Source organism: Leptodactylus fuscus, chromosome 2 (assembly GCF_031893055.1).
Source record: "Leptodactylus fuscus isolate aLepFus1 chromosome 2, aLepFus1.hap2, whole genome shotgun sequence".
Lineage (NCBI taxonomy): Eukaryota > Metazoa > Chordata > Amphibia > Anura > Leptodactylidae > Leptodactylus > Leptodactylus fuscus.
This window is the reverse complement of record NC_134266.1, coordinates 56,013,120-56,039,716: the sequence shown is the minus strand read 5'-3', so window position 1 is coordinate 56,039,716 and position 26,597 is coordinate 56,013,120. Positions and strand designations below refer to the sequence as shown.

At 39.3% G+C, this 26,597-nt stretch overlaps 1 protein-coding gene across 2 annotated transcripts in view; it reads right to left on the bottom strand.

Moving 5' to 3' along the window:
- IL1RAPL1 (interleukin 1 receptor accessory protein like 1) overlaps nucleotides 1–26,597 on the bottom strand; it is a 1,300,731-nt gene that overhangs the window by 6,085 nt on the left and 1,268,049 nt on the right. For both annotated transcript variants that reach the window (XM_075263837.1, XM_075263838.1), the window contains exon 9: nucleotides 6,146–6,289. In XM_075263837.1, coding sequence (XP_075119938.1) covers nucleotides 6,146–6,289 — 144 coding nt within the window. The remainder of the gene's footprint in view (nucleotides 1–6,145; nucleotides 6,290–26,597) is intronic.

Sequence of the window (26,597 nt, the reverse complement as noted above, 5' to 3'; positions counted from 1 at the left end):
GGAAAATCTAGATATAGAAGGTTATCATGTACTTTATCATGTGCATGAGTCTTACAAAATTAAAGACATTAATTTAGGATACATGGTGCATCTTAGTGTATATAACTTTCAGAACTCCTAGGAACTTATCTATCCAACTTCTAGCTCTCTAGGGCAAACACAGCTAAAGTTATGTCAAAATGAAGTGACATGTATGTCTATGGAAAAATGAATGGTAATCAATGGTTTTATAGAAACAATTGCCCATTTTGATGACTTGTAAGTGCCTGTAGGTTTGTTGTTATTTAGTAAACAAAATTGTTGCTGTGTATCAAATTGAAAAAGTGATGAAGATTTGATATATAAAAAAATGGCAGCAAAAATTATCCCTTTCTGGGAGCAGATGTAAAATCAAAATGGTTTTGGTTTTTTTGATGCCAACACTGTGGCAAGAACATTGTGATATATTGGAATGTAATGCACTAAACAACAGGAAATGTGGCAGTGAAGAGAGCTGTGGCATCCTGAGTGGCAATATGGCATGGAATAATATAATGGACCGGGTTGCAAGATATGTCTGGGTGAGTAGTGGCAGTATGGTCTCCATAAATAGTGAAGATTTTTTTTCAGATTACTGCAGATTGCGAGACTATTTATTGGGTGAGCAACAAAAAAAAAAAAAAAAAAATCGATTTGTGCTGGTGGATTCAGCATTTTCCTGTTAGAACAGCAATTTGTATGTATGGTATGTATTAAAAAATAATTAAACTCTTTCCCAAAAAACCCTTAAGAAAAGTTTATTCACTAACAGGATTGATTTTGTCTGTAAAAAAAACTATGTTAAAAATATGTGTATCAAATTGAAAAACAGACTTAGACAAAATTAGATTATTGGCAAGAAAAGGGTTAACTGCCCTTTGTCTGTCTGTATTATTGCTGTAGGTAGGCTCATGACACTATAGATAAATTGTGTTGTAATTCTCCTACTCCTAACTGTATTTCAAGCTTTCAGCACTCAGTGCCCTGTATCATGCAGAGATCAGTGGCACATCCATCCCCTACTTCCACCATCACTAATATGCCTCAAATTCCATTCCACACCGCCTTATGCATTGCATATAACATCACTATACGGTGCTCACCTACCACTGACTATGGGTTGAGTGGCTGTCAGGTAAAACCAGAACATCATAGTGACTCACAAAACATGAGTCGATTCTGTATTTTTACTGTGTAATATATGTGGCGGCACCAATTTAGTTAGTCTGATGAAATGCCATTTATTCTACTTCGACAAAAAAAAAAAAATGATTTGGAATATTCAGGTCAAACCTCTTATGAAACAAATTGGTTCACCCATATCTATTGCATATCACATTTTTCCAAACAACACTAAAGTTTTGTGAACATGCCCTAACTATAAAGAATCCATAGAGTGCTATGAATTACATGGTACTACAAATCAAAAATTCTTACTAGTGCATTAATACATTTAGTTCTAATTCAAGATACAAATGGCTCATACCCATTGTGCCTTTAGTTTCTGTAATTGCACATTGAACTCCTGTGTGCTTATAAATGTATGTAAAGGCACATAGGTTTTTCTCTGTCGTGTGTATTTCAGTTCTCTTTTTTTTGTGTGCATATGAATGTAGAATATGCATCCATATAAATTGTGTGGTGCAGTATAGAGCCTGTGTACACTTAACAATTAAGGTTAAGACTATGGTGAAATATGGGCTATGGCTTTGATAAAGAAGGCTAATGCTGAAACCAAGACAGGCCAAAAGATTAATAATATGTGATATTAAAGTTGACAAAAATCACAACATAGCAGTTAGATGCAATCATAGTCTGTGCTGTGATGTGACCATGTGAACTAAAACCATCAGAGAGATTGTCCTTGCGGGATTCTGGTATATACACTTAGCTTTATGCCTCGGGCACACAAGCTTCGAGAAACTACAGTAAGTGTAATATACAAAACTAAATAGGACATGAAATATGAATGATTTTGTATATAGTTAGTGCTGTGTGTCAATATATGTCAGTAAAGTTTCTCCTATATGGCAAATACATTACATGGATGCCAAATGGATGTAAAATATTTAATACTAAGGGGAAATTTCAGCCATTAGCTGAAATCAGACCAATCATGCTGTATATCAAGCTTTGTGTCTATCAGATATATAGAAAAACATGGAAACTACCTGCAGTATGGAATATGGTATGAGAACAACAGATGGTTAAGTGCATTAGCTCTTAGTCTTCCTTCAAAAACAGCAACATTGATAGTGCTCATTGCTGTATTCTCTACTGTAATACCTATTTTAATGATACTGGTCGAATCTCAGTTTAAGGTTTTTTTTTGTTTTTTTTTAACCAATATATATACAAACTCCAGTCATTTTAACATTTAAAAAAAAAAAAAATCAGATGACTAACACAGTTCTAGTCTAAAATCTCACTGACCAGTTGACCCCTTAAGTGTGTTTAGTGCTTTTCTATTTTTCTTGTCAGAATGGTTGATAATTATAATTAAGCAACATACAGTAAAATGACAGGGAAAAAAACATAGAAGGATACAGACAACAGGTGGGGCAGGAGAAAACACTTGTTCAAGTACTAACATTAGGACTGTGGATGGCAACAGCAACACTATGTGGTGTCTCGACAGCCCTGCCAGTAGCTGCAGTGTTGTACTTCCAGAGAATAAAGACAATTTTGAAACCACAATAGTTGAGTCAAGGTTCTGTTGTTCTCTGTTGTTCTCCTAAACAAGTAATTTACTGTTTTTCTGTACTGTCAATTATTTTTTCTTTACTAACATAGGTTCCATTCTCTAGTAGTGGCATCTGCTACTTATTCCATAAAGTCCAAAACTTCCTCTTCTTGATGAGTTGGATAAGAACAGCCAGTGTTTTTTTGAATGTACAAGAGGTAGAGGTGGAAGATGATTGTTGGTGGAGGTAGTTGTGGCAGGGGTATGCTACTGGTGGTATGTCTGGTAGAGACACTAGTGGGAAATCTGTTAGGAATTGTTTAGTGTATAGAGAAATCCAATTGCCATGATCAGCCACAAGAGTAGGGAAGATGATTTTACTTACTCTGATGATTATTTTATTACAGCTATGACCTGGTAACTAGGTCAGAATGACATCCCATGAATAGGGTGATGCTGATAGTGTGCCTGAATATTTTATAGAAATTCTGCAAATTGCCACTTTGATTACACCATGTTGATGTGGCCTCTTCCAGTTCCTTTACACAGGACCATCTCTTGTCCCCAACTTCACCAGGACAAGCCACTGATTACACCCCCTTCCTCATTTCATGGCTTTAAGGTGAAGCAAACACTGAGTTGCACTGTTGCACATGCTGGAGTGTTTGGTTTCAGCAGGCATGTATGATCAATAATTACTGCATGCAGCAAACTACCATCACAAAGGAGTGGATAACTATGGGAGGAACAGTTTCTACCTCAGCATGATGGTCAGTTTTGGAAGGTAGTCCATATTTTTCAGCAGCCAGGCTGGGAACACTGATAGTGTACCCCAAATATTTCTTAAAATTTAGTAAATTTCCACTCTGTCAACATGATGTTACTGTGGCATGTTCTCCCATACAGGGATAACTGGCAGGATAATGCAGGTGGTTTTCAAGGTCATAGAATCCTTTCTGTTTCAGAAAATAGGTTAGCTTTTTCAGCAGGCAGACCAGGGCCCAAATATTTTTTTTAAAATTCATTAAATTGTCAATTCTTTTTTATAGAGGTGGTCATGTTTGCTGATCATTAATTAATCAAGGGCAATTGATGAACAGTTCCTGGCTGCAACTTACCTTCTTGATTCTTCTCAATTGATATGCAAGTTGTAAGGTTGTACTTCATTTTCGACACAGGCCTAGTTCTTATTAAATAATGTCATGTTTTGTATTTACCTAATTTTAAGACTAAATGAGCATATTTTTTTCTTTTATCCTGAATAGATATCCTGATAGAATACTTTCATCTGTATATATTTGGGAATTAATGTGAATACAATTTATTAATATAGTAACAGAATTATGATTGCAATGATGAAACAATTGACACAGTCAGTGAAATGAAATGAGTCTTGTTCATATCAATTTGCCGCTGAGTGCAACTTAAAATGTTCAACATTCAGCAGCGATTTACAGACTTTTGTTATTAAGAAAGTCCTGTACCTAATAAAAAACACGCATATAATTCAAACATATAAATCTATCCTGGGGGTACAAGTACTAATCTAACTTTTTAATAGTCTTTTATTTTGTACTGACAAATATAATAATGAATACATGTATTAAATCCTTTCACAATAGGCACTCTGCACCTGACGGAATAATTGCTTTTTTTTTGTTTTCCCTTGCTTTTTCGGTTCTTGTGTACAACCCATTAAGGAACACAAACAAACATTAAAACATAAAACATTGTTGCACTGCTAATTGTTTTGTATCCTTTAAGACTATGCTAAGAGGACCAGAACAACGTGAGCATTGTAACTTAAAATAGGAATACATTAACCCAGACAGGAGGGGGAATCTGTCAGAAATTAAGAAACATTATCACAGTTTTTGTTGTAGGTGCAATATGCGTGTACCATTGGGTGGTAAAGGAAAGACACTTAACTCAGAAACATTTTATTATACATAGACTGTTTATCATTTCTTGTCCTGCAGTTCCTGAATATCACATTTTATGTGACTAATTAAAGTTTTGTTAGATAATTATTTCAGAAATTATAGATTGTAGATCTGAGCATACATAAAACTATTATTAGGTTTGATGCAGATGATTAGGCGAGAAGATTGATAAGGTGAGAAATTCATTGTCTATATAAAGATGTGTTCTTCCTTAGTTCATCTCTTTGATGGATTTATCCAAATGTGCGGATAGGTTGAGCATCTTTTTTTAACACAACATGGTTTTATGGCAAGATTTCACAAAGTGATACAATAACTATCCAATTTGTGTCTGTGTGCACAAACATTGGGGAAAGGTGAACTCGTCTGTCAAGGGATTGAACATGTTGGGAACTGGTTGAACTGGTTTCAAGACAAAATGTAATATGTCACCAAACTGGAGATCAAATCATTGTGGATACACCTGTATCATACACATTAGATTAATATTGTCTATGCACACTTATTTCAGCAGGACCTGGTGGTCATCTAATACATACAGAGATTACCGACTCCCACTCCTGATGGAAGATGTTGGAAGAGATAAAGATAAGGCAACTGATATCCAAAATGATGATACTTTTGTTGATAAGTTTCCTCCATTTTGAACACTCATACTCAGTTGCTTTATGAGTCCAAGCTTACATGCTTAATGTGGTCAGCAGACCTTTGGTTGATACTTATACGAGATATAGGGCCATCAAAAAGAGGATATATGACTCAATTTGAAGAGCCCAATGACAAATATCATCTGATAGGTGATGTCACCTAACAAAGTGACCATTGAACTAAATGCTTTATGTTCTGGCTTATAGACACAATCCTTTGAGGAGAAATTCTATTTTATATCCTGTTATAAGTAGGTTGACTCTATGTGACAATCTTTTAAAGCTATTTAAATTAAAGGCATAGTGGTGTATATTGTAAATTTAGAAATGGTGTATATAATTCTCTTTTGAGTTCTTAGAGGAAGAAGACGCAATTAACCAATAGGATGAACTTTTCTACCTCATGGCAACATTTTCTGTTCTTGTTCTTAGACAGAGGCATTTCTTACTACACTTTCAATAGATATCCTTCAGAAGTTATCAGTCAACCGCTACTCCACCTGCCCCTTCTATATAGTGAGAAGGAAGTAAGCCATTTTAGACACCTTTGGAGGTGATTTTTTTTTCTCTGAGAACAAATCAGGACATCGTCATACACATTGAATTCAAAATCAGTTGGTTTGGCAAACATTATTCTAAGGTGTATGGGTACATACTGTGTATGGGTATATATTTTGTTTCCTTGGTCCTCACATATTTCCATACACATCAGTCTGATGGCCTTGTTAAAATCATCAGTTTGGACAACATGGATTTAATGTGTGTGGACATTGTATGCAACTTTTACAGAATTGTATATGTATATATTGTATTTCAGTGGTCGTTACATAAATGATTAATACAATTTGCCTTACCTCCATCAAGTTCTTCTGCACCAAAGTGATTTCTATAGAAAAGCATAAGTTCTATCTTGTAGCACTTGTAGATGGTGACCAGACATACAAGTAACAGAAGTATAGCTCCAAGACCTCCAGCAAGTTCAACTGTGTACATCAGTTCTAGAAAAGAAGAACATAGTATATTAAGCTTATAATTTATAGGGCAGTGTTTGTGCTGTGATATTTTCTACCATTGTTGAAATACTAGTATCCCAAGGGTACCATATGTTTTTGGGAATAAGAAGAAATAGGATAGGCCATTAAATGGAGCTTGGTGGGAGTGGCAGTCCTGAACTAATACTAGAAGAGTGTACAAAGTCAGAAGCAGAAAGCTCTATACACTCTGCAGTGGCCATTCTGTATTATTGAAGACAGGTACCCTTCATCTGAATAGGAGCTGATCTGCAGTAGAGCTGTCCAGTGTATAGCACTACATGCCACGGTGTACAGAGATGTCTGTTTCTGGCTCTGTACACTATACTATAATGAGATGAATGATGCAGTGGGCTGGTATCAGACCCCCACTGGCTTCCAACTATTGAAATACCCTAGGTTATTAGTTGGAAGTCTCGGAGGACCCATTTAAAATATATAAATATATATAATGTCAGGGTCTGGGGTTGCTAGGTGGGGTGGCATAGACACACAGTCCAGATTCTTTTAGTCCAAAACAAAGGTAGAGTTTATTTTCACTCAAAAAGGTAGTGCAGCAACAAAAGGAAACAATACAAAAATAAATACCTGCCCGGCTAGGCTCTAACTAAACAAAGAATAGGTTACCTCACCTAGAATCACAGAAATCCAAAAGCCAGTTGAGTCATTCAGGACACAGCTCCAAAAATATGACCTCTCTGTTTCACTCTCCAGCCAAGCTCTGCCCCAGTGTTGCTGTTGGAGCTGGCTTCTTAAGCTCCCTTGATGAAGTGACTCTCTGCAGCTGAGTCGCTGCCAGAACATCCCCAAAGTGTGGACTGGAGGGGGGTGGAATGACAGATCCCACTACCGATCCTATCTGTCATTCCTAAAAATCCAGCCCAGTACTGAGCATTTACCAGAATGCTCAGCAGACGAAAGTTGTCTCGGTGAGATGTACACCCCACCCCCTCCATTACCTGACCAGCCATCAACTTACAATATATATATATATATATATATATATATATATATATATATATATATATGTTATAAACTGCTTTCACTTACACAAGGACACTGTATATTCCAGTTGGATATACTTCACTGTGTAAGAATCTGATCTAGATGAAAATATAACAAAATATGTCTATTTTTCAAAGTTTTTCTATTAAATCTTTTCGAGCACTTGGGAGGTGTCCAGAATCCTACTTTATGGTTTCTTTACAAACCAACTTTATTTTTCTCCACCTCCCATTTCTGCGGAATTGACATTACAGCTCCACATAAATTTAATTAAGATGCATTGTGCGGTTACTCCAGGAATTGCATTCTCACTTAAATGTTAATATGTATGACAGTCTAGTTGATCTATTATTCATCTATACTTTTTCCCAGGCTTTATTACTTGTGTATTACAAATCAGCACAATATTTCATAGCTGACACTCATTCTGTAAGCATTACTACAATAATTTCTACTGCATATCTATGGCGTAAACTAGAGATTTAAATGATGGATGAAATACAGACTAAATGAATACAGTGCCCCGGGACAGTTAATCCAAAGTAATGTTTCTGCACTTATTTGTCAGCAGGATAATTTAATCAGTTATGTCATTCATGGAAACCTAACAACATACAGTAAGTAATATATTATTTTTTTCTCTATGAACTTCAAAAATCAAAAAGCAAATTGGAAGTGCATTTAAGGGGATACGGAAGTTACTGTATTTTGCCACAATTTACAGAAAAATAACACTGTATGAAAATCAATTTCTGCCATTACGATCTCTTTGTCCATTTGCCTCTGCTTTATAATGTAGGACATTTAACTGCCTTGTTTATTGTAAAATAACAAATATACAAGCAAAAACCTGACCTTAACAGGCTCTGATAATGTCAAATAGAAGCGGCACAGCTTCAATTTTAATAGGATTCATGACTGATACAATGGATCCCTCTTTTTCTACTAGATAGAATAGCACACAATCTGACTAACATGTAATTGGAAACAGATGGAGTAGAATTAAAGTACTGTTCACATTGCTACTATTTGCATCATTGTGGTGCTATTCTTGCTGTGAAAAAAATAGATCCGCAATGGAAAACTGACAGACTATTTAATAAACTAATAGGGTTAGTAAGAATGTATTGGAATCCGTCCTAAAGCATGTTTTGGCAAGATTCCTTTATGAATGGAAGCCATGATGCTACCCTAAACAGTCAGTTTTGGATCATCAGAATAGTTAAACATATAGCAATATAGTAGTGCAAGTCAATAAATTAGACAAAAACAACAAAAACTTATGGACTGTTGCTCCGTGGTCAAAGGTGTTTTCACATGAAAGTAAAAATTGTGGTCCCAGAGTCTGGAGGAGGAGTGGAGAGGCCGCTGTACACAATACAAGCAGCTTGAGATCTAGTGTGAAGTTTCCACAATCAGTGATGGTTTGGGGAGCCATGTTATCTGCTGGTGTAGGTCCACTGTGTTTTATCAAGACCAAAGTCAGCGTAGCCGTCTACCAGGAAATTCTAGAGCACTTCATGCTTCTCTCTGCCCACAAGCTTTTTGGAGATGGAATTTTCATTTTCCAACAGGACTTGGCACCTGTTCCCACTGCCAATAGTACCAAAACCTGGTTTAATAACCGCAGTATCACTGTGCTTGATTGACCAGCAAACTCGCCTAACCGTAACCCTATAGAGAATCTATGGGGTATTGTCAAGAGGAAGATGAGAGACTTGAGACCCAACAATGCAGACGAGCTGAAGGCTGCTATCATACAACCTGGGCTTCTATAACACCTCTGCAGTGCCACAGGCTGATCCCTCCATGCCGCATTGCCGCACTGATACCATCATTCATGCAAAAGTAGTCTGACCAAGTATTGAGGGCATTTACTGGACAGACTTATCATTTGGCCAACATTTCTGTGTTAAATAAGCTTTTTACAGGTAGTCTTACAAAATATTCTAATTTATTCTAATTTTTTGAGATTATGACTATGGTTGAGCCGATCTTGAAGTTTCAAGATCGATTTTAAAATCCGATTTCCGATAATTTTCCAGCCAATCTCGATCCTGATCGCGATTGTGAAATTTGCTCGATCGCCGATCGGAATCCGATCCTTTCCGAACCCGATCCTCAACCCTAGTCAATGCTTCTCTATGGGAAAAGTCACTTTTAGGGTTGAGCCGATCTTGAGATAACCTCCGATCTCGATCCCGCTGGAAAAGATCGGGTCGGAATTCCGATCTCGATCGTGAAATTTACTCGATCGCCGATCGAAATCCGATCTTTTCCGATCCCGATCGCTCAACCCTAATTATGACTTTTGGGGTTTCCTTGGCAGTAAGCCATAATCCTCAACATTAACAGAAATCAACACTTGAAAAAGTTCACTCTGTTTGTAATGACTCAATATAATATATGGGGTTCACTTTTTCAATTGAATTACTGAAAAAAACCTTTTTGATGATATTCTAATTTGAGCTTCAACAATTCAGCAGTTGGAGCATGAGCATGTCAGATTATAATAGATCCTTCTTATCCATCATGGATCTTATTAGGTACAGAAACCATAATGACAGTATCAACAAAGATGAGTTTTTACAAAACTACAAATGTAATTCATTTTTAGTCATTTGGAAAGAGAAAAAAAAAGTTTGACCCCAAGTTGGGGTCTTGCTTGCAGAAAGGTCCTAATGACCTGTAATGTTTCTACAATACCTATCTCCAGTTATAAAATCACTTTCCATAGATGAATGGTAGAGCTGAATTTAAGAAACTTTGTAACATATCCTATTAAAGAAATATGTTTTCTTCTACTTTTAGCAAGCTGTTTACTATTTACATATTAGGGGAGGGTGGAGAAAGAGGAAGCTGGAAAATGCACTATGCTTGTAGAGCGGGCATGCGCAGTCGGCTCTGCCCAGGCCCAATGCCTGGCAGAGTGAATTCAGAGCCGGAAGACGCCGCGGGGACGCTGCACAGAGAAGACTTCTCGGAGGATGCAGCCCGACCCTCACTCGTGGACTTGGTAAGTACAATTTGATCGAATGTTGCCTACCCCTGAAATGAGCATTTCCCCCCCATAGACTATAATAGGGTTTGATATTAGATTCGAGTATTCAAATATTGAGGGGCTACTCGAAACGAATATCGAACCTCGAACATTTTACTGTTTGCTCATCTCTAGTTACCACCCACTTGGAGGAAAAAAAACTAATTGAAATATTCCCTTCCAGGGGCCATATCTGTTGAATGGGTGGATGGATTGCAAAGAAGTCACATTGTTCAGCGCATAATTGAGATATGTCTTTCAGCAATTTGTACTTGGTGACAAATCCTCTAATCCTGACTCTTTGCAGAATATTTGTATCAAGGGAAAAGTTGAAACTGACATTTGCTTTAACGTTTTAGATAAAGAAAAATTCCACTTTATTATAATAAACCAGATAATAAACATATTAATATTTGCTTTGCTATGTTTGTGTTTGATTTTCAAGAAAGTCTGTCTGACAATGAAGGTAGATTTCCACGGACAATACATTAACATTCTAGGGATTCATTTATTTAAAACTGTGCAAAATATGGGAAAAATTAATGCACAAAAATTGGTGAAGGAATAGCATGATTATAAAAAGAAAATGCTTTACATAGTTCTTTTTCTTAGCAGTGGTTAGCTATTTACTGTACTGTCTAGCATTATAATTAATGGGCAGCACAATGGAATATGCAGAGCTGAGAAATAAGGCTCTTTTAATAGAAGGGTATTTGTTTAGTAAAAACTTCAGCGCAGACAAAGCTGTGGCTTCAATTTAATTATGCACTGAGAAAATGTTCCTTATCATAAGCATATTTCAACCCAGCGTACAGCTTGGATTAACATTTAATTTAAACTAACTTCATAAGTTATCCAAAGGACTCTGGGAAACATGAAGAATGAATTGAAGTTTGGTATATTTTACGGGATACAGATCTTACCTTGGTAACATAGCACATCAAGGAGTTAATTAAACATTAAAGTGGTGGAAAAACCTGAGCATGTCTTATAAGATAACTGAAAGTGATGACCTTACAGAGTCACTGCGTATAAGCAAAACCAGAAAAATAATATTAGTATATATGCATCCTCTCTTAGGATTGTTTCACAAATGCGTTCGGTATTCCGTTCGCTTGGGCACCCCCCAAATGGAATACCGTCCATATTAAAAAATGATTAGCTAAAAAACCACATGGAGCCCATAGACTATAATGGGATACGTGCGATGTCCGCACGAAAAGTACTGCAAGAACTTATGATATTATATTGAATGGGAGAATTTAATAAAATTTGCCTTGTGAAGGTAAGTGTGGTTTAACTGTAAGTGAGTGATTTTAATAAGAAGAATATGCAAATATGTTTCCCAAGATGTAAATAGGGAAACAGTGCCTCTGTATGCTGCCCTCTAGGGGAAGCTCCCTTGAACATCATGCTCGACTTTCCCACAAGCCTTTGCTGCAATGATGTGGGATTTTGCCAAGTCAGTATCCCCTAGAGGGCAGCACACTGAGGCACTGTGTAGATTTGTATTATATACATGCTTGCTGCAGAAGACACACAGGTTACAGGTAACGCCATCAAAATTACTAAATGTTTGCTATATAAGTAACAAATTTCCACAAAAATCAGGAAAGCTATTTTAAAGCTGTCCCCTCCCTTAGGGCTAGTTCAAACAGGTATTCAACGTGTGCACATTCCGTTGCGGCTGCCGCAACGGGATGCTGATGCAGTGCGTGGTATCCCGTTGTGGCTTTCCGCTCTGGATTAGGTCCAAATGAATGGGCCTAGTCCAGAGGGTGGTGTCGCGAGGCAGATGCCGGGGATGAATCAGCCACGGAATCCGCCTGAAGAAAGAGCAAGTTGCTTCTTTTTTATGTGAGCAGGAACATACCGCTCATGGAAAAAAGAATGCTACCGGTCTACATAGACCTCTGTTGTGAGGGGGCGGATTTTGAGGTGGATTTGGCATCAAAATCAGCCCCCTCTTGCCCCGTGTGAACTAGTCCTTACTTTTCTTTTTGACCAGACATGTCTAGATATGTGTGTCACAAGAACAACAGGTTTTTGCGATATGTTGTCACAAAGTGGTATAATATGCTTTCTATTGTATATGTGTCCATTTGTGGCCACCCAGTCATTGTGTTCTAAGATACATCCTTTCAAGGGCTTTGCTAATATGTTGGGATATTATATTGAATTAGTTTTTTGAGAAATTGGAATCCTTAACCAAATTTAAATTTGTAGAGAATAAGAATTATTTTACAAATATAAATAAAGATCTTTCAGAGTCTTAAAGATTTTCCCCAACCATTTTAGTAGTGATAGTCTTTTGACTTGATCGGTTGCCAATATATACAATCATGAATAAAGGAACTTTCTCTAGTCTGGCTCTTGACGGAAACCCATACATAATTTCCTTATTGTTGCGGGGTTCTCTTCTCATACATCTATTGCTCCATGTCGGATAACCTGTCCACAATAAGAAAATAATAGCGGGGTTTCCGATAACTGACAGTCTATAGAAATGCATTCATGCATTCATGCATTCATGGCTGTATTGATCAAGACTAAAAGCTGTTACCACCAAGATGGCTAGAGAAAATTTTAAAAACTCAGCCGTGTTTTAAGACGATTTCTGTTTTCAAAAATTATTAAGGGGGTTTCCCACCTCAAGGATCATATTAGAGATGAGCGAACACTGTTCGGATCAGCCGATCCGAACAGCACGCACCCATAGAAATGAATGGAAACACCTGTGACGCCGGCCGCTGACAAAGTCAGCGTCACAGGTGCTTCCATTCATTTCTATGGGTGTGTGCTGTTCGGATCGGCTGATCCGAAGAGTGTTCGCTCATCTCTAATCATATTCAGACTTGTAGCTTAAGCTATCTGAAATGTACTCAATCCACTGCTTTATCTATCTTTGCTCTGTTTGTCACTAGATTCCCTGCTCTTGGATATACATATCTTTTCTCTCCCTCTCTCTGCATACTGCTTTGAGCTTTTGAGCACTGATAAGGGCTAGATAAGTTTCTTCTGTTATATGTGTATGTAAAATCAGAGATAAATGTGCTGTTTACCACACAAAGAAGCTTTGTACTTGAATGAGCTAAATACAGGAAGTGGAGGGGAGAGGAGACAAGATAGCAGATGAAATCCTGAGATGAGACAACCCCTTTAATGTATAATTGTATGCAGAATTGAACATGGTAACGTTCAATGGAAAACCCTTTCAAGGAAGGACACATTTGAACATGTAAGTTTTAAATAATTTTATCTTTACAATTCCAAAGTAAATTTAACAAGATGCTTACATACTGAAACATGAAGAAGAACCATAAAGAACCATAAACAATGAAGAACACTATATTAAGTCATCAACAGCACAGAACATTCTAACTAATGGTATTGGTAAACTTAGCTCTGAAGTATTACACATCTTTGGTCTGAACCATTAACTTAATGTGAGACATATCAAAGCTGCACAGGGACCGTGTTATGTAACTACAATGCCATATGCTATGTTCCTGTTGTGATTATTGGCAGTTTATGCATTTCTGCAATACACAGGGACGGTCATCTGTTCTATGTTGTGCTAGAAAATTAAATCATATGGCTTCCATTAGTTTATCTGATTTAATTATTTGGCATGTTTTCTTTATTATTTTTAGTATTTCCTGGCTCTCGTGCATCTGTCACAAAAAAAACGTACTTTAAAGAGGAAGTCGTTTTATCAAATTGTATTTTGTCAACTTTTCTTTATACATACAGCCTTGTCAGACAAGGAACAAATTACACAGTAATGAATGACATAATGACATATGTGAGAGTTGTATATATTGTATTATTATTATTAGTATTATTATTATGGCGTGTTACTGCTTTACTAAAGAGATAGCTCAAGCTATGTGACAATAAATAACACATATTTACTTATATAAATAGGATCACGCTGTACTTTATAGTCATGGTCAGGTTTTTTTTTCAGTTCAGCAAATATTCAGTTTAGCTTCCTAGCTCTGTATATAAACTGGTACACTGGACAATAATATGTGGCTTGTTGGCATCTCCTTGACATTCAGCACCTAAGGCCCATGACATTCACACAATAAATGGACTGCAGTACCCCGTAAGTATTATGTTACAGTCAGTGGCGTAACTAGGAATGGTGGGGCCCTGTGGCAAACTTTTGACATACCCCTCCCCCCAATGGCTAACCAATTCCCACCCCCCACAGTCTTACACACAGCATTATGCCCCATAGTGGCCCCTGCACACACTATTATTCTCCATGGTCACTATAGGGCATAATACTGTGTGCAGGGGCCACAATGGGGCATCATACTGTGTGCAGGGGCCACTATTGCACTGTGTCTCTGTCCAAATGGAGCACGTGCAGTGTAGGAGTGTTTTCTGCTGCGACGACTGGCCAAAGCTGCAATTAGGAAGCACAGAGAGCAAGGTGTACCTGGGATATGTAGTTTTCCATAGAAAGCAGTCACATGAAAAATAGTAAGGAACATCCACTCTGGCCATTGCAAGCTGAAAATGTAATGGTGCTACAGGGGTGCAGATCTTGAAATAGAAGGCACATAGGAGGTAAAGAAAGTCACACATATAGTGCAGATAGTTTTTGTATATGATTGCTCAAGTTTTAAAAAAAAAATTTAGTTTGGGAAAATTCATTTAAATGTAAGGTTTAATGGAACATACCAAACTGTCCTACTAAACCAAGTACAAGGTTTTAAAGGCAATGAATGGGCTAAAGAATAATTCTACGGGCTGCTATATCAATGTAGTAAACATCAACATAACCACAGGCCTGTAAAGAGGCTACATTTTCCACAACAGTGTACTAGTAGTATTAGTATTGCAATACACTATCCTAACCCTATATGCCATTCACGGTGTTGCCAACAGATGGCAGTGAAAGATGAGAAAAAGCAAGTCTGCTTTCCTGGTATTGTACATTTCCCTTGTATACTGCCCACTAAGGAAGGACCTTGAACTTTACTGAACTGTAAAGTACAGAACAGTATGTGAAGAGAAATAGTATAAAAATGTTCATTTTCTCCCTATCTCCCAGTCCGTAGTAATGAAGGGGCATGCAATGCGGCAGCGGCAGTGTATTATTCAGAATACTGTATATTTACTGTACAGTATAGTTGTATGAATGCAATGTCAGCGATGTGTAAGGGAAGGCTATACAGTGCAGCACTTACTATACATTACATTAGCGATTACAATATGTGGGTCTGATTGGGTACTGTACATGATATTGTATGGAGCAAATACTCTACTGTATGGAGCGGCTGACTGGCGCTATATGCAATAATACTGAGTACTGTACTATACAGGTACATGTTGTATCAGGAGTTGGAGACTTGCTAGGGCTTGTAGTTACTGTACTGTATAGGGGAGTTTTGAGTAGCCAGTGCTATAGTATACAGTATACCATGGAAATATACTGCATGTATACTGTATAGTACACACTGCCAGGGCCGCCGATAGGCCAGTACTACTGGTACTGGCGTCAGGGGCCTGGCCAAATTGAAAAATGGGGGGGGGGGGCGGTTTTGGCCCACCACCGTGTGCCGGCCTCCTGGCGCCCGTAGCAGTCATTGTATGTCCTATTTCAACTCAGATCTGCATCTAGAGGACGCAGATCTGAGTTGAAGACATATGCGGCTGAAGCAAGGAGCTGACATGTGTCAGCTCCTCGCTTCGCCGCCGCCGCTGCTACTGGCTTATAGACGCAATGTGATCACATCGCGTCTAAAGGCCAGTAGCCGGCGGCAGCAGCGAAGCGAGGAGCTGACACAGGTCAGCTCCTCGCTTCAGCCATCGCGTCTACAAGCCAGTAGCCGGCGGCGAAGCGAGGAGCTGACACAGGTCAGCTCCTTGCTTCGCCGCTGCGCGCCTCTCTCGCTGTCACATATGCGGCTGAAGCGAGGAGCTGACCTGTGTCAGCTCCTCGCTTCTCCGCCTCCGCTACTGGCTTGTAGACGCGATGTGATGACGTCACATCGCGTCTATAACTGTGCGCCAGTGAGAGAGAGGCGCGCAGAGAGCTGCGAGGGAACGAAGGAGAAGGTAAGTCAGTCAGTGTAATGTGGAACGTGAAACTGGGGGCAGAGAGAGGACGGCATGACACTGGGGGCAGAGATGGAGGGGACATGAATATGGGGGCAGAGATGGAGAGGACGACATGACAATGGGGGCAGAGATGGAGGGACATGAATATGGGGCAGAGATGGAGGGGACATGAATATGGGGGCAGAGATGGAGAAGACGGCATGACAATGGGGGCAGAGATGGAGGGACATGAATATGGGGGCAGAGATGGAGGGACATGAATATGGGGGCAGAGATGGAGAGGACGGCATGACAATGGGGGCAGAGATGGAGGGACATGAATTTGGGGGCAGAGATGGAGTGGACATGAATATGGGGGCAGAGATGGAGGGGACATGAATCTGGGGGCAGAGATGGAGGGGACATGAATATGGGGGCAGAGATGGAGGGCATGAATCTGGGGGTAGAGATGGAGGGGACATGAAACTGGGGGCAGAGATGGAGGGATATGAATATGGGGGCAGAGATGGAGGGCATGAATCTGGGGGTAGAGATGGAGGGGACATGAATCTGGGGGCAGAGATGGAGGGGACATGAAACTGGGGGCAGAGATGGAGGGGACATGAATATGGGGGCAGAGATGGAGGGCATGAATCTGGGGGTAGAGATGGAGGGGACATGAAACTGGGGGCAGAGATGGAGGGGGGAACATGAAACGGGGGGCAGAAATGGAAGGGCGGACATGAATCTGGGGGCAGAGATTGGGTGGGAGACATGAAACTGGGTGCAGATGAAGGGTGTATATGAAGCTGGGGGAGAGATAGAGGGGGGACATATAATGTACGGGTGACTGTAAGAGGATTATACTGTGTGCGGGCACATGAAAAATTAATGAGAATGGGTGGAGTCAACATAACGGTGGGTGGGGCTAAATTTGCCCCACGCACATTTTGTCCCTCTTTTGGTTCTTCAAAAGTTGGGAGGTATGGGTACAGGGGACAGTGGAAAGATGTTAGAAGGTGGACGGGGGGGGGGGGGGGATTGTTGGGGCATCGGGTGTGCGGCACTGCGGAGAGGGAACTGGGGCCTGATTAAGCCTTGTAAAGCTGCTAAATAAAGGTAAATGTAATACAGAATTGGTATGTCGCAAAATAAAGTAGTTTTAAAATGGCGGCAGCGGGGGGGGGGTAGACACTTAGGCTGTATGGGGCCCCAAAATTCCTGATGGCGGCCCTGCACACTGCGAGTAACATAAGGGGCTACTCAGCTCTCCGCTTCATCTCCAGTGAAGGTCCGTGTGCTTTTTTGCTAACCTCTTTTCGGGGGGTCCCCAAGTGGACTCCACAAACAGAATACTGAACGCAGATCTGAACCAGGCCTAAGCAGGAATGAATCATCTCTGTCTTTGCTTAGGGAAGTTCAGATGTCTCTATCAGGCTCTTCTCTCATGTAGCTGCAGACTTTACAGAGATGCATGCCGCCATGCTGGATACTTAAAGTCATTGCCAGTCAGCACAAGGTTATAGAGGACACGTGAGCTCTCCTGACATGTCTGTTTAGAGTCTCAATCTACCCTCATTCCCCCAAACTCTGCTGGTTAGAGGCTCAACTCACTTCAAGGGCCAAAAACACTGCTTTTTAAAGGCTCTACTCACTCTAAGGGCCTAAAACACTGCTGGTAAGAGGCTGAAGTCACCTAAAGGGCCTCAAGCTCAGCTTAAGGGCCTGTAACTTAATTTGGAAGGGCTCATGTTAAGGGCCATAAAAGTGAATTTTGGAAGGTCTTACCACATCACACACACACGCACACATCCACAATGATAATTCAGGGTGGGTACTATTGGATTTCCCATTGCCTATTCCATCTGTGGTTGTCATGAGCAACGAGATTTAAAGGGGTGATTGTTAAGGTTTCATTAGAGTACAATTTGGGTTTCTGTCCATACAATTGGGGAGTAAAGAAGGTTTCCAGGTATTTTCCCACTTTGATAGAGTTTTTTTTTGAGTGTGGAAAGTGTGTAGTTGATAGGCTGTGATGTTGGGGTAAAACTGTGACTTGGGCATGTTAGATGCCCCCAGACATGCTTCCCCTGCTGTCCCAGTTGCTTTCCAGAGGTATTGGCATAATTTCCTGAGGTGTCATAGTGGACTTGGTGACCCTCTTGAGTCGAATAGTGGGATCCCCTGAAACGAAACATTTTTCCCAATAGACTATAATGGGGTTCGATATTCATTCGAATAGTAGAATATTGAGCAGCTATTTGAAACGAATAACGAGTATCAAATATTTTACTGTTCGCTCATCTCTAATGGTTGTATTTTGCTATATTCAATTATATTTTTTGCTGTTCATTTCTTTTTGTATATATAGTAACAGTAGAGCAAGAACACACAATAGAAAGAAATGCATGAGTTTATTTTCCTGAAAAACGAAAAGTTTATATTTTTTTGGAAAGACCGCTTTGTAATCATATAGTTATAGAGCGCCGTCGGATAATTGGGTAACTGACAAGTAACATAGACACAAATTCACACACAAGTGATCATCAGCAATACTGTAGAAGTTTAAGTTTTCAGCTGTCACTTCCAGCAGTTACAGGTTATTCACAATACTTTTCTGGTAGAACAATTGCAGATTAAGAAAAAAGTATTGATTCTGAGAACAGCTCGAGATTGTTTTCTAAATAAATTGCTTCAATTTAAACTAGATTTTCTGCAGTCATTTTGAGCAATAGTTACATTTTTGTCCTTATCAGTATGATTTTCTTCAGCATTGAGGCTAAAGTGATAGCTAATTACAATAAAGTGCATTCACCCTCTCAAAATATTGAGTGATATGATCAGTAATAAATGTGTTCTTTTTGAACTAATCCAACTTTAATTATCTGGAGCACTTCATAGTTGTATCTCTGATCTGCACCTGCTTCTAAATTGTATAGACTCTCTTTGCAGCATGACATGTGCAATTTAATTCCACTAAATGCTGACGCATAAGGATGCCACAGAAGGGACGCTAAAAATAAGAGCTACGGTATTTGCATTCTACATTCACATTATTGCTTTAGGGAGCCTTCACACGGAGTAAACGCTCCGCTCATTCTGAACGTAAGCTCATTCAGAGTGAGCGACATTAAAACAGATCCCATTCATTTCTATGGGTGCCGCCATACACGTGCTCCCCATTGAAATCAATGGGAGGCTTTTTTTACTTATTGCTTTCAAGTGTCTCATTCCATGTGTCAAGCCACTCATGACCAATAAACAACGCCAAAAGTGTCATACCTGGGCCTAGGAGAGAAAGAACTGGACTGTTGCTTAGTGGTCAAAGGTATTTTCAGATGAAAGTAAATTTAGCATTTCATTGGAAAATCAAGGTCACTGGGGTCTGGAGGAAGAACGGAGAGGTCTAATTCCAAGCTGCTTGAGGTTTAGTGTGAAGTTTCCACAATCAGTGATGGTTTGAAGAGCCATGTCATCTGCTGGTGTAGGTCCTCAGTGTTTTATCAAGACCAAAGTCAGCGCAGCCGTCTACCAGGAGATTTTAGAGCACTTCATCATTCCCTCTGCCCACAAGATTTATGCAGATGAAATTTTTATTTTCCAACAGGATTTGGCACCTGTTCACACTGTCAAAAGTACCAATACCTGGTTTAATAACCACAGTATCACTGTACTTGATCGGCCAGAAAATCTATGGGGTATTGTCAAGAGGAAGATGAGAGACCCCAGACCCAACAATGTAGATGAGCTGAAGACTGCTATCATACAACCTGGGCTTCCATAACACATCTGCAGTGCCACAGGTTGATCCCTCCATGCCACATTGGCGTATTGATGCAGTCATCCATGTAAAAGGAGCCCTGACCAAGTATTGAGGGTATTTACTGGCCATAATTTTCATTTGGCCAACATTTCTGTGTTAAATATTTTTTTTTACAGTTGGTCTTATATAATATTCTACATACTGGAGAAAACATGGGACTTTGGTGCACCTTCTCTGAAGTAGATAGACATCCAAAATTACCCCAAGAGTGCAGCAAAGACTCATCCGAGAATTCACAAAACACCCCACAACACCATCCAAAGAGCTGCAGGCCTCACTTGCCTCATTTAAGATCAGTGTTCATGACTCCACCATTAGTAAGAGACTGTGCAAAATTGGCCAGCATGGCAGAGTTCCAAGACGAAAACCAAAAAGAACATAAAAGCTTGTCTCAGTTTTGCCAGAAAGCATCTTGATGATCCCCAAGAGAGGATCCTGTGGACTGATGAGATAAAAGTTGAACTTTTTGGAAGGTGTGTTCCACATTACATCTGGCATGGAAGCAAAACAGCATTTCAGACAAGGAACGTCACACTAACAGTAAAACATGGCGATTGTAGTGTGATGGTCTTGGGCTGTTTTGCTGCTTCAGACCTCAGAAACTTGCTGTCATAAATAGAACCACGAATTTTACTCTCTCACAACAAATCCTGAAGGGGAATGTCAGGCCATCTGTTCATGACCTGAAGATGAAGTGCACTCGGGTTATGCAGGAGGACAATTATCCAAAACAAACCCGCAAGTCCACCTCTGAATGGCTTAAGAAAAACAAAATTAAGACTTTGGAGTGGCCCAGTCAAAGTCCTGACCTTAATCTATAGAGATGATGTGGCATGACCTTAAAAAAGCAGTTCATGCACAGAAATCCTCCAATGTGGATGAATTACAACAATTCTGAACAGATGAGTGGGCCAAAATTCCTCCAGAGCGTTGTACAAGACTCATTGGCAGTTAAGGGCGGCCCAACCAGTTATTAGGTTTAAGGGCAATTACGTTTTCACACCACTATATAACTGTATAGTACTGAACGAATACATTCAAATACTACTGTAGATTCAAATACCTCCGCTCCCATAGGAATGCGTGTTAGCGTTTCGGCCGCTTATATGCATTCCTATGGGAATATAATGAAAGCTTATCTGTCACTCATATAGTTCATGCTTATTGTATTTTTCTACAACGTATCTTTTTATGTATTAAAAACCATTTTCATATTTAAAGTTCCCTGGAATTAATAGTGCTTAAAAATAAATAATAATAACAATAAAAATAATGTGATTAATTCCGTGTAAGGAAAAGCTGGGATTGTCGCCATGTCTCATGACTGAATAATGAATTACCCGTGCCTAAAAATAAATACATAAATCAATATTTAAATAAATACACAAATATTAATAATAATAATAATAATTAGAGATGAGCGAACAGTAAAATGTTCGATATTCGATATTCGTTTCGAGTAGTCGCTCAATATTCGACTGCTTGAATCGAATATCGAATCCTATTATAGTCTATGGGGGGAAAATGCTCGTTTCAGGGGTAGGCAACATTCAATCAAATTACACTTACCAAGTCCATGATTGAGGGTCGGGCTGGATCCTCTGAGAAGTCTTCTCCGTGCAGCGTCCCCGCGGCATCTTCCGACTCTGAATTCACTCTGCCAGGCATCGGGCCTGGGCAGAGCCGACTGCGCATGTCCGCACTACAAGCGGGCATGCGCAGTCGGCTCTGCCCAGGCCCGATGCCTGGCAGAGTGAATTCAGAGCTGGAAGATGCCGCGGGGAAGCTGCACGGAGAAGACTTCTAAAGGTAGGAGAAGAACCAGCGTTGATTGGCCGACTGTATAGCATTCAGCCAATCAATTCTGGTTCTGCATCGAACTTTTCCATTCGAATAGCGAGTAGTATTCGATCGAGTACGAGTATTTCAAATACCGTAATATTCGATCGAATACCTACTCAATCGAATACTACTCGCTCATCTATAATAATAATAATGTTATAAATTCAGTGTAAGGAAAAGCTGGGATTGTCACAACGTATCATAACTGAATAATGAGTTAACAGTGCTTAAAAATAAATTAATCAATAAATAAATGATTATAATAAAAAAAAATTATGATGACAATAATAAATACTATAACTACTACTATTACTGATGATAATAATAATAACAACAACCATAACAATAATAATAATAATTATAATATTAAGATGATGATGATAATGATGATGAATGCAGGAAAAGGAAATTCTAGGATTGTCAGTGTCTCATAACTGAATAACGTAAAGTTGTTGTAGTCACCTAGTTCCAGAACGTCTACAGACCAAGTTTCACTACATGAAATCGTGCTCACAAAGAGTCTATTACTAAAAAAAACAAAATACATAGTTTGAAAATTGTGTGAATGTTTATACACAGTATGCCATAGAGAATTTCATAATTAAGACAAGCTTCCAGTGGTGCCGAAAATAACTGGCTGGAAGAAATGATCCAGCCCATGTTGTTTCATCTCAGGGCAGGCTGTAGGTAGTTGTATGCATATTGACAAAAACCTCATCCATAACTGGCTCCTAGCGCACCCTTGGTTTCTGTTACTGCCTTGGCACATTCCATTTGTTGTGTATGTTCTGTAGATCTTGGCAAGGCTTCTCTTAGCATAATCATGGCCAATTTCGTACTTTAATTCTGGCAGGAACCTTGGCAACTCCTTAAAGTGATAAAGTGCATCCACTTACTGGTGACAACATTTCCATATGAATATTGCACCTGTTCTCTTGTTGAAGTTTTATTTCATTTATATTCTACTACTTTTTATTACCTTCATGCTTTCTTGAGATCTGAATTAAAAGCGCCGGCTAGCTTACTGAGATGCTATACTTGTCTAAGAAACAACACATGTTCTCTGTTCTGAAAATAACATGGAGAGTCCTGCTATAGGTGCACTGTACCTAAAGCTGTATTATAAACAAGAATAGGAAATAAGCTGTAGCCTTACTATTGTTCTTAGTGTACAGATGTTCTATATTTTAGTGAACAATTCTGCACCAATCTTACAGAAGACCTTTCATCACTTCCACCAACTCCACACTGAATTTCCGCATGATGGGACTATAAAGGATTATCTTATCTTGACTTATCTTAATTGCATCCTCCAATAGACAATACTCTGGTGCAGGTGGAATTTTTTCTCTAGATCCCACCATCCCTAAGTAATCATTTCTGTTACTTTCAGCACAATTTTACTTTCTATTGTCAGGTGGATGATCTATGGCTGCAGCAGACAGATATGGACCACCCACCGGACAGTCAAGAGCATACTTGCACTGAAACTAACAGGGGTGATTGCTTGGGGATGTTGTGGACTAGAGAAAAAAAATTTCAACAGCTCCGGAATGACCTACTGAAAAATGCAAAGAGTTGAGGAAAGTGGTTAAAATCCTCTTTAAAGAGGACCTTTCATGTCTTCAGGCACCTGCAGTTTTATATACCGCTAGAAAGCTGGCTGTTGGCTTTCCCATTATGTGACCCAGTGCAAGAGAAATTGATGTCCTTACCGGTATCTCTTCACTGTCAGAAGGGCATTCCTGACAGTCTATCTTGACCTCCTGACAGTACTGTCCATACCTCTGTACTGTCAGAGGGGGTGTTCCTTACCACCCAGGAATGACACTGAGCAGTGAGGAATGCCCCCTCCTGATAGTACTCGCCCATAGACTAATTCTGGGGGTCGTCATCGCTGAGTGGTAAGGAACACCCCCTCTGACAGTACAGCACTATGGACAGTACTGTTAGGAGGGGTGTTCCTCACAGCCCAGCTAGACTGTCAGGAATGCCTTTCTGATGGTGAAGAGATATTGGTAAAGGCACGGATATCTCTTTCCCCAGGGCACATATCTCCATCAACTAAGTGCAACTCTCGTATGGAGTGAGGGAGGGTTTGGTGTTATTACGCCAGACCCAGACGAGAGACCACCACCTCCTTTCTGCCTTCTACTTGTCCCATCCTCTTCACATTCACCCTGGGTTCCCACATATTAAATGAAAAAATTTTGAGGACCTAATAAAATGCTTTTGAAAATAGATGCATGCTTACCATAGGAATAAAATACCAAATACTAGTTACATACTATTACACGTATGCCTGGGTCCCCAGATGGTAACCACAAGGGCTGCACACAACATTGGGGCCACAGGACTTACTTACAGAGAGCCTTAGAAATAAACAAGTGTACCCCAATGTGACACTGAGTGTAGCAGCCATATGACGTGTCCATACAACCATGTCCTTTAGCTGTTCTAGTGATAACTCTAGATGCAGATATCTAACATAGCAGCTTCTCACCATAACGGATGTGACCATACGTAACTGATCTTCAGTTTGTATGTTTTTTTAAAAAGCTTATTTTTTGCAGCTCTTTTTTTCCATAATGTGATTAACCAAAATGTAATTTACTTTGCTGGTCCTGCATAGCGCATTGTTTCTTTCTGCAGCAGCCAAAAATGCTGCATTTTTGAAACCAAGGGAAGAAGTGAGAAGGAATTGGTTAAAGGTTATAAAATACCATATATACTCGAGTATAAGCCAAACTTTTCAGCACAGTTTTTGTGCTGAAAAAGTCCCCCTCGGCTTATACTCGATTCAAGCAACAAAAAAATATTTTTTTTTTTTTTTTCTGGGAGGGGAGGGGCTATGACCAGCTGCAATAGTAATTTATAGAATCTCCCATAAAATAGTGAAAAAAAAGAAGTTTTAAAAATATATAATAAAAAAATAAAGTAAATAAAAGTTTTAAATCACTCCTTTCCCTAGAATACATATAAAAGTAGAAAATGACTGTGAAACACATACACATTAGATATCCCTGAGTCTGAAAGTGCCCGGTCTACTGAATATAGGGTATCTGCAGTGCTCCTGTTCCGTCGGGAAGGGGTTAATAGGAGCACTGCAGATACACTATATTCAGCCAAGCTGAATTCCAAGTGGGGGAAAAAAACTCAGTCCTCAAGTTCAGAGAAGGGGCAGACAGACAACCAAAACACCCCCTCCCCTTCCCCAGCACCCAGCATCTACTGCACCCAAAAACTCTGAGCATTTTAATTTTTGAAATTTTACAGTAGCTGTTGCATTTCCCCCCTAGGCTTATACTCGAGTCAATAAGTTTTCACAGTTTTTTGTGGTAAAATTAGGGGCCTCGGCTTATATTCTGGTCGGCTTATACTCTAGTATATACGGTACTAAAATTAGGTATTGTGGTAAATTTAAAAAAAATAACCTAAAATTCCCACCGGATAAATTCCCTGCTGCTCCTCCATTGATCCTCCCAGTCGTGATGACTTGCTGTTCACATCCACCTGACTACTATCTGCTGTCATATAAATTTCTGTATGATCCATCATTGTAATATGCGAATAAATTGCTTTTATAGAAAGAAAATGGCCTTTTTTGAATAAAGTGTGGAAAAAGCGGCATGAACAAAGTGCACTAGAAACGGTATATTATAAGCAGTCCATTGAAAGCAAAGCCATTGGTTTCATGAACATAGTAGAACGTAGACTTGTACTATAATCTAATATATGGTTTGGAAAGGAAAATGGGACCTGATATACAATTAGCCTTGCTACAAAACCAATTTGGAATTGAATATTTTGATCACTTGCTAACAATCTCGCCTTTTCTAAAGTAACACTTACAGTAAATGGATCCTGTCACATGTGCGTTCCATTTTGTGAAATAAAAAAAAAAATCACACCATATGAAGTTTCTCTCCTTTTTGCATTATTTCCCTTTAATTTGCATGTGAACAACCGCGAGTTTAGCAAGCTATTTGTCCAAAGAGTAAAATAAAAATGGTGTGGCGGGTTTATATTTGAGCAAACGAAATGAAGGGAAAAAAAGGAGATTGCTACCATGGCGATAAGAAGAAAAACATCAAGGCTATGGTTGTGCTTTCCTGCAAGCTGATATAATGAAATTACATTGTATTTGCAGCTGACATTGTTAATTTTTCAGCTCAATGAAATAGTTGTCAGAATCAGGGGAACATGTAATGTTCATTATAATGCTGCCTGTAAAGCAGGAAGGTGCAGCAAGGTCACTGTTCACACATCATACATAGGTATTGTGTTGCTGATTTTGAAATAGTGATATTACATCCCCCTCCTCAATGTCAGATTTGAGGAAAATAAATACATATTGCATCGTTTTAGCATGGCGGATATGAATGGTGCTTAACTTGACAATAATAATAGACAATAGACAATGATGCCAGGGACATCTACAAGAAAGAACTGACAATGCTTTATACATATTGCTATATATCTATATATATCTATCTATCTGCTAGAAC